Source organism: Salmo trutta, chromosome 9, assembly GCF_901001165.1.
Source record: "Salmo trutta chromosome 9, fSalTru1.1, whole genome shotgun sequence".
Classification (NCBI taxonomy): domain Eukaryota; kingdom Metazoa; phylum Chordata; class Actinopteri; order Salmoniformes; family Salmonidae; genus Salmo; species Salmo trutta.
In genome coordinates this window covers 8,569,135-8,578,644 of record NC_042965.1, presented here as the reverse complement: position 1 = coordinate 8,578,644, position 9,510 = coordinate 8,569,135, and the positions used below count along the sequence as shown (strand labels likewise).

General features: G+C 42.9%; 1 protein-coding gene across 9 annotated transcripts in view; it reads right to left on the bottom strand.

Annotated features, from left to right (window-relative positions):
- Positions 1–2,522: 2,522 nt before the first annotated feature.
- acacb (acetyl-CoA carboxylase beta) overlaps positions 2,523–9,510 on the bottom strand; it is a 44,216-nt gene continuing 37,228 nt past the window's right edge. For all 9 annotated transcript variants that reach the window (XM_029762241.1, XM_029762242.1, XM_029762243.1 and 6 more), the window contains 10 exons: positions 9,215–9,335; positions 8,905–9,001; positions 7,914–8,010; positions 7,551–7,686; positions 7,022–7,199; positions 6,769–6,881; positions 4,964–5,118; positions 3,661–3,831; positions 3,270–3,406; positions 2,523–3,185 (listed from right to left, as the gene is read on the bottom strand). In XM_029762241.1, coding sequence (XP_029618101.1) covers positions 3,059–3,185; positions 3,270–3,406; positions 3,661–3,831; positions 4,964–5,118; positions 6,769–6,881; positions 7,022–7,199; positions 7,551–7,686; positions 7,914–8,010; positions 8,905–9,001; positions 9,215–9,335 — 1,332 coding nt within the window. In that variant the 3' untranslated portion in view covers positions 2,523–3,058. The remainder of the gene's footprint in view (positions 3,186–3,269; positions 3,407–3,660; positions 3,832–4,963; positions 5,119–6,768; positions 6,882–7,021; positions 7,200–7,550; positions 7,687–7,913; positions 8,011–8,904; positions 9,002–9,214; positions 9,336–9,510) is intronic.

The following is a 9,510-nucleotide window of genomic DNA, read 5'->3' as shown; positions in this document are numbered from 1 at the left end:
CTGTAAATGAATTAAACTTAATTTAAATGTAATGTCACTGAAATTAGTCTTTTTTTTTTTTGTCAATATTGTCACAAGGATACATACTGAAGTAAAGGCTACACGTCACCCAACCCCCAGACAGGCTTGTGTATTGTCTGTGCACTGGCACATAACTTTAAAACATTTTATTTGACATGGTATTTGTTGGGCCCCTGGCTGGCGTACATTCAAAGGTCGGCACACATTCTCCCAGATATCAACAGAATGATCAACACACCATAGCAAAAACCCTGGTCACCCCCGTTGTAAAATGCCAGTGTACAGCATTAGCGATGAGAAGCTTGATAGAATACTGATAAAAAAGGCACATGGTCCAATCCATGTTTTCAAACATATGGGTTTTCAAATCCTATTGATGAAGTGAATCAGAAATGTTAGAGTAGTGGTGGTTCCCTCTGATCATAGCAATGTTAAAACTACATGGAACCAGACCTGAGTTGAAATACTTTGACCATTTACTTTAACCTGCCTGCAGTGTCAGGTGGGCGGGGGTTGTACTTTTGATAATTGGGTGTGATTGCTGAAAACGGTTTACTCTTAAACATTTATTTTAAATAATAATAATTATTATTCCACTGGAACCTGTAGTGCCAAAACCGTAAAAGCTACCAACACCAAAACGGCCCTTTCCCAATGCATTTCAATGGCCATAGACTTGAATTGTAAAAATGTAGCCTATAACTAGTCTTATACCGTTTAAGCTAGAAACAACTTTCAAACGTGTAGACCAGTCTGGAATAGGTTACTTGTTTACAGCTTATTGATTACTTTTATACTTTTTGAACTTAAAAAAAAAAAGTGCATAAAAGCTCCATATGCTTGATTTGGAAGTATTTGGATTCACCACTGCTCTTGAACCGCTAAAGCTACAATACCACACCAATGTTGCCATGTACAGTGCATTCAGAAAGCATTCAGAACCCTTGACTTTTTACACATTTTGTTACGTTAGTCTTATTCTAATATGTATTACATTTTAGAAAAATCTCAATCTACACACAATACCCCATAATGAAAAAGCAAAAACAGGTTTAGACATTTTTGAAAATGTATATCAAAAAAATACTTGAGCTCAGGTGCATCCTGTTTCCATTGATCATCCTTGAGATGTTTCTACAACTTGGAGTCCACCTGTGGTAAATTCAATTGATTGGACATGATTTGGAAAGGCACACCTGTCTATATAAAAAGGTCCCACAGTTGACCGTGCATGTCAGAGCAAAAACCAAGCCATGAGGTCGAAGGAATTGTCCGTAGAGCTCCGAAACAGAATTGTGTCGAAGCGCAGATCTGGGGAAGGGTAACAAAACATTTCTGCAGCATTGAAGGTCCCCAAGAACACGGAGGCCATCATTCTTAAACGGAAGAAGTTTGGAACCACAAAGACTCTTCCTACAGCTGGCCGCCCAGCCAAACTGAGAAATCAGGGGAGAAAAGCCTTGGTCAGGGAGGTGACCCAAGGACCCAATGGTCCCTCTGACAGAGCTCCAGAGTTCCTCTGTGGAGATGGGAGAACCTTCCAGAAGGACCACCATCTCTGCAGCACTCCACCAATCAGGCCTTTATTGTAGAGTGGCCAGAGGGAAGCCACTCCTCAGCAAATGACAGCCTGCTTAGAGTTTGCCAAAAGGCACCTAAAGGACTCAGACCATGAGAAACAAGATTCTCTGGTCTGATGAAACCAAGATTTAACTCTTTGGCCTGAATGCCAAATGTGACGTCTGGAAGAAACCTGGCACCATCGCTACGGTAAAGCATGGTGTGGCAGCATCATGCTGTGACGATGTTTTTAGTGGCAGGGACTGGGAGACTAGTCAGGATCAAGGGAAAGATGAACGAAGCAAAGTACAGAGAGATCCTTGATGAAAACCTGCTCCAGAGTGAAGGTTCACCTTCCAACAGGGCAAATACCCTAAGCACATAGCCACTCCTGTGTTGTCTTGGCTTCGGGACAAGTCTTAATGTCCTTGAGTGGCCCAGCCAGAGCCCGGACTTGAACCCAATCTAACATCTCTGGAGGGACCTGAAAAATAGCTGTGCAGCGACGCTCTCCATCCAACCTGACAGAGCTTGAGAGGATCTGCAGAGAAGAATGGGAGAAATCCCCAAATACTGGTGTGCCAAGCTTATAGCGTCATACCAAAGACTCGAGGCTGTAATCACTGTCAAAGGTTCTTCAACACAGTACTAAGTAAAGGTTATGAAAAATTATATCAGTTTATTTTTGTATAAATGTAGAAAAAAATCCCCAAATCTGTTTTTGCTTTGTCATTATGGGGTAGTGTGCAGATTGATGAGGGGAAAAAAAACAAATGAATCCATTTTAGAATAAGGCTGTAATGTAACAAAATGTAGAAAAAGTCAAGGGGTCTAAATACTTTCCGAATCCCCCGGGCGATTTTATTTGGCCCCCCAAGTTAAGGACTTAAAAAAAATAATTTCAGTTGTTGAACATAGAAGACTAACTTCGCCAGGAAATCAGCGCAAAGGGATTTTAATTTAGAGAATCTGTACCCAAGTATTCCCACGCATAAATAGAGAGGCATAAGTGATCGTATCCCAATGAAATCAAGGTTTAAAATTCTGTTTATGTCAAATATGTTTGTATATGTTTCTGTTTAAAACAAATATGTTTTGGATTCTTGCAGTCAATTTGCAGTGTGATTTATAACTATGTTCCGGCCCCCCGACCATCCGCAGAAAGCAAAATAAATCTACCCAAGGCAGGGACCCTTGATGTAGTGCATGTGTAGTGTATAGTGCTGCATGGTTATAACATATGAGCAGCCCGAACTAGCCCTAACCCTGAGAATTAGACACGTTTGACTTCTTTTGCGTCTTAGCTTTGTCTCAACTCAACAATAGAAAGTAGGCAGCACCAATGGGGAGATCCTGCATGTGTCCCCCTGCCCTAGGTCCACATCCCACAGACTTACTTATCTATTCTCTCCCCTATGCTAGAACTTCAGGGATTTCCTGTGTAATGCATTGGGCAGCTCAGCCTCGGATCTGGAGTTTAACTGGGGGCGGTGCCGTCCATCGTGGCCAGCAGGTGGGAGATCTTGGCCCTCTGGGATGGAGTGATGGACTGGCTCATGTGGATGATGCAGTCCATGGTCACCTCAGGGTTGGCCTGCACAATGCTGGGATAACACACACAGTACATACATACAGTTACATGTACACAGTACTTTCAAGTGTAGCAATGTATGTGTGGGTGTGTGTACCTGCGGATGTGTTTCAAGGCGTGGTCCCTCTTCAGGTACTTGATGTTCTCTCTGATGGCGGATCGTGTGCCGTCCTCTTTGGCCAAATGCTTCTCCAGCCACTCCACCACCGCTTTGTTATTGTCCCAAAGGTACGCCTGGAAATTAAGCACAGAACCTAACTCTAAAAACACTTCTAGACACCATGGATTGGAATAGATTGTGTAACCAGTGGGATTCGAACCTGGGTCCCCCACGCAGTAACCCAACGTCTTAAACACTGGACCAAAAATAATTAAATGTTCCGAGGGTGACAATTGGATTTACATGTTTCAGACAGGAGTACTCCTTTACAATAGGATAACCTTGCTTGTATCACATGAACAGAGCCATTACGTTGTGACATCCATACCTGGACCGTGCCCTCGGTCTCCACAAACCAGCGGCGCAGCATGGACTGGATGTGTCCGTCACTCAGCTCTGGGTTGGCCTGCAGGACCTCGCACTTCACCACGCCCTCCAGCAGGAGGCGCCGCAGACGCCAGTAGAAGAAGCTCCGCACATTCTTCCAGTCCAGGATGTCCTGCATGTGACAACCAGGTTACATAGACCATAGAGTGAGGGACACTAATGCCCCTGCCCCATTGCAGGTGTGGAGAATGGGACCGGACATCACACATTCATCTCCTCCTGTCTGCCCATGTGCACCCTTTGAGGTCTCATTGAACTTTATTTAGCTTTCCAGGGTTTGTTCTGGCACCTTCCATTGTTTGATTGACTATCACAACCAGGGGTTGGAACCAGGGAACAAAGCCAAAAAACGGAAAAGAAAGGAATCTTTCAAGGAACAGAATCAGAACCGGGAACGAAAGTGATCTACACTGTTCTGGAACAGATTTTAAAAGAATGGCAACCGGTTAATAGTTATTTTATGTTCCGGCGTTCTTTCCAGTACCAAAAAAAACGCAACAAAGCACCTACGCAAAGCCCTCACACTGTCACTCAGAAATGTATTCCAGTGTCTGCCTGCCAGCTGTGGCTACCTGCCCCTCCCCCTCCGAAGCATAGGCTACTGTATTCTAATGACGTTACAAGCGTGACTCAGAAATTAGGGAGAGATTTATAATGACAAGAATGGATTAACTTTTTCATACTAGTTAAGGATACTATAGTTATCGCATTCCACATTGGATTTATTAACTAAAAAAAGGTTAGGCAACTAGCTCTGGTCCAACATTAAGCCAACTCTTGGAAGTTCAAAGACATTCAAAGTTCCTTCATAGAAGCCGCTCTTCTGTTGGTATAATTCTGTGTGCCTAATTCAGATAATGCTTGTCATAACAAGATGCCCAGAGCTTCAAGCCTCCTACACCATCTCTCGCTCCCCACCCACAAAATTTCAGTCGCATCTCGCTATAGTTGCATGTAAACAACTATAGCTTGCCCGCTCCATAGCAAGCTGCTCAATCTGCACTGATTGGTTAAGTAATTTTATGTTGAGTTAAATGTAAAAAATAACAGACAGGAACGATATAAACCATTACTTTTTTTGTTTTCAAACTGGTTCAGAACTTTATTTTGCTAGTCGGAACAGTGGAAAGGAATTTAAATGTGGGTTCCGTTCAGAACGAAACGATTGGAATTTTTTTTGGGTTCCAACTACGATCATAACAGAGTGTTGTAGTAAAACACAAAGGGAGGATTTTTTTTTTTACCGTGATGGCACCCTTCTCGTGCATTCTACCAGGGGTGTCGTGGAGGTCCACAAACTGCACTGCCACTTGGTGGTAGATGGGCAGCAGGAACTCCTCTCTGGCCCTCAGCTTGGCTTCCAGGTCCCGCCGCTGTTTGTCTGTCAGCTCCGGTGTACCTGGCCAGTCAAAAGGATTTATTAACCAATGTCTCCATGTTCATTAGGACACAGAATTAAAGCTGTTTAAAAACATTTTGCAATGGAAAGCGATAAATTAGCATTTCTTATTGGCCAAGTCCAGGAAGTCTTTCCCTGTTTCAGTCCCTGTTCATTAGGGCACAGAATTAAAGTTGTTTAAAGACATTTTGCAATGGAAATCGGAAAATTAGCATTTCTTATTGCCCAAGTCCCAGAAGTCATGCCCTGTTTCCTTTCGTTTGGTGCCTAATGAACACGACCCAGCTGTTTTCTGAATGGTTGTCGAACCCCTGTGACTCTAGCACTGGTAGAAAATGTACCCACAGTAAAAGTAAAGATACCTTCATAGAAAATGACTCAAGTAAAAGTCACCCAGTAAAATACTACTTGAGTAAAAGTATTTGGTTTTAAATATATCAAAAGTAAATCATTTCACATTACTTGTGTTAAGCAAACCAGCCACCCCGATTTGCTTGTTTTTTTTTAATTTACAAATAGCCAGGGCACACTCCGACATAATTTCCAAATGAAAAATGTGTGTTTAGTAAGTCCGCCAGATCAGAGGCAGTAGGGATGTTCTGTTGATAAGTGTGTGAATTGGACAATTTTCCTGTCCTGCTAAGCATTCGAAACGTAACAAGTACTTTTGGGTTTCATGGAAAATGTACGGAGTAAAAAGTATATTATTTTCTAAAGGATTGTAGTGGAGTAAAAGTCTAAAATATGAATAGTAAAGTACAGATACCTCAAAAAAACGACTTAAGTAGTACTTGAAAGTATTTTTACACCCCTGGACTGTAGACATGGCAAAACTTTAAAGGTCCTGAACAGTCATTCTGAAAAGTACTTTCTCTCATGGCTAACTACCAGGACGTTTGAAAAGTGGGCAGGGAGTTTATATTCATGACCTTGACTGACAGCTCTTTGAAATGCCTGTCAAGCAAATTGGATGTCGTGAGCAAAATCTCAAGATAATTTGGTGATACACAACTCAACTCAAAAAATTGAAATTGCATCAATAATATCCCCCAAAAAGTATATATCTCCCGTTTAGCATGTCTCTTGTGATGCGGTTCACAGCATCAGACAGATGTGCTGACTTGACAACTGCGTCAGTTTTGAACAACCCCCCTCCCCCTTTTGTTCCAAGTTGGCTGAAGACATAGCTAGCCAGTGACTAGCCAGACACAGATGAAAGGGGAATAGGGTAAACTTAAAATTAGATTTGCTCATACCCAACAGTGACATTTTTCCACATCCTCTACGATTTTGGTTACAAGGTGGTACTTATTAAATTAGGCAAGAGAATATCATGTTATCATCGGTGTATTAAAATGAGAGTGATGTCACACTACCCCCTTAATAATCCCGCCTCCTGAATCCAAGTGTTTGACATGGGGGGAGGGGACCAGTAACCTTGTGATCACACTTTATCAATGTAGAAGCAACAGTCACTGTTCATACTTTGATCTGGTTTCCTTCAAATTTCATAACTTGAAAAACACGATTGACTGTTCGTGACCTTCAGATTTTTTTTTTTACAATGCTAACTAAAAAGAAAACACGACGCCCATTGCACATATGGGTGGAACTACAGGTACTGTTGTAAGAGTTAACCAGGCTGTTTACCAAGCTGTTCAGCCAGACCGGCGTAGACCGAGTCGATCCGGCGCATAGTTTTCAACAGGTCCTTCCTGCGATACTTGATCTCCACAGTGCCCTCTGCCTCTAGCACACCACCCCTTGACAGGGAGAGGGGAGGAGATGAGACAGCAGGGAAAGGGGGATGAGAGAGAGTAGAAAGGGGAAAGGATTAAGAGAGCAGCTCATTCACATCCACTCCGGAGAGAAGCTGCCCTGCCATGTTAAAGAAAAGGCCCACCTGCTCTCTCTGTCTGCGTAGAGCTCCATGCACAGAAGGTTGATGGTGGGGTCGATCACCACCCAGGATCCCCCCCTCAGCTCGGCGTGCGGCGGGATGTAGATCAACACAGGCTGGCGGAACTCACGCAGGCCGTCCACGATATAGGCCCCATACTTCAGCACCTGGTCGTACATGTCTGAGAGAAATAAAAACGGACTTGCAGTTGTGGTACCACCAATATTTACAATATTGTTTTGAGATTTAGAAAAAATATATTAAAAAATAAAACATAAAAAAAAATATATATTTTAAATCGCTGTGTTGTAGTGGGGGGTTTTCCAGTCAGTACCAGACTAGGGTTCATACTATTTGAAATCTTTCAAATGCGTTGAGCGTTTGCTTTAGTCTGGCTGGAGAGCCAGGCGAGCATGACTTGCACTTGAGATGTCCTAGTAGTCCCATTGCAACAGGCAAGCTCAATCCAGCACAGATACAGTATTTGAAATGATTTTGAATAGTATTTGAGCCCAGGTCGGCCAGTCTGTACCCTTCATTCCCCCGGAGAAGCCTCTCCAGTTGGCGAACACCATCAGAGGCAGCCGCTCGCGGTTGAAGTCACGGATGGCCTGGGCCGTCTTGAAGGCAGAGTCCGGGAACCACACCTGTCCGGCCTGCTGCACCAGCTGAGAGAGAGAGAGAGACACAGAGGGATGTTAAACTCTGCTGCAGGCGTCGAATGAGTCTGCATTACCGTGTCAGATATACGTTCCCTTTTCGAAAACGATCAAAAGGCATCGAAACTTAATTCATGATGGTTTACTAACATGTCGCCTTGGCATACGACACAAGCAGGTCCATTGCATAATCGCTAATGCACACAACGTATAATGGAGGACACAAAGCCACTCACTCTGGCCTCAGAATCCAAGTTGGCTGGATCGGCCGGGATAGCCACCTCAACGGTGCGCGTTTCCACAGCGATGACACCAAGGGGAATTCCTCCTAACCTGTGGTGTTGTGTTACAAATTAGTTGGCAGTCTGCCTTCGGAACTACTACATCTCAGTGATTCCATATCCTGCAGGTATAACGCTGAACAAGTTGTTATAAGCATCTATGAGCCTTGATAATTGTATATAATAATTAAAATGTTATGTCGCTCTCCATGTATCAACTGACTCGAAATGACTGATACTTAGTAAGGGTCATTATGAGATGATTATAAGACGTAACGGGGTCAAACATGCTCATGACTAGTCTTAAAATGCATGAATGTATTAAAACTGCATCATAATGCATTGTACCTGCAGGTTTTAAGAAATTGTTACCCATATGTCTTCTGTAAGCATGTATGTAAGCATGTATGTATGTATGTATGTATGCATGTATGTATGTAAGCATGTAAGCAAGCATGTATGTATGTAAGCAAGCATGTATGTATGTAAGCAAGCATGTATGTATGTAAGCAAGCATGTATGTATGTAAGCAAGCATGTATGTATGTAAGCAAGCAAGCAAGCATGTATGTAAGCAAGCATGTATGTATGTATGTATGTATGTATGTATGTATGTATGTATGTATGTATGTATGTATGTATGTATGTAAGCAAGCATGTATGTATGTATGTATGTATGTATGTATGTAAGCAAGCATGTATGTATGTAAGCAAGCATGTATGTATGTAAGCAAGCATGTATGTATGTAAGCAAGCATGTATGTATGTAAGCAAGCATGTATGTAAGCAAGCATGTATGTAAGCAAGCATGTATGTAAGCATGTATGTATGTAAGCATGTATGTATGTATGTATGTATGTATGTATGTATGTATGTATGTATGTATGTATGTATGTATGTATGTATGTATGTATGTATGTATGTATGTCTCTATACAGTACACTCACCTGGCTCTGCCCACCACTACTGTCTGGGCCCAAGACCCCATCACCTCCATGAACGAGCCATGGTCACAAAATCCACTCTGCCAGGCTCCTTTTACAGCTAAACACACACAAAAACAGTCTATTTAGTCTTTGACAGCAATATGTAAAGTGTACCGCATTTTTTTTTTTTATGCACTTTAAAAAGTTGGATTTGGTTTAATTCAATATACAGTACACTGGGGACATAGCCATGTCTATCAACTCAGGGGCTGGGGGAAATAGAATCTGGGCAGAGTTAAGAGGGTTATGTATGCTGCAGCGTGTGTCTCACTGGGGTGGGGCCTCCCGGCCAGTAGCCAGCGGGGGTCATAGGGAGCCTTCGTGGGGGTGAACTCGATCTCCCTCTCCACTGGGTCCTTGGGTGGTATCACCGGCACCGGAGAATGCTTGGTCTGAAATCAGAGTAGAACAATGTTCTGACAACTCCTATCTGGGGGTTGGTCGGCTGAGTTTGACCTCTTACAGGACATCTTCAGCCTGGACCGAGATCCGTTTGGGCTGTCTTACCAAATTGGCGTCTCAGAGTAAAAGTGCTGATCTAGGATCAGTTCTGTCCATTCGATCATA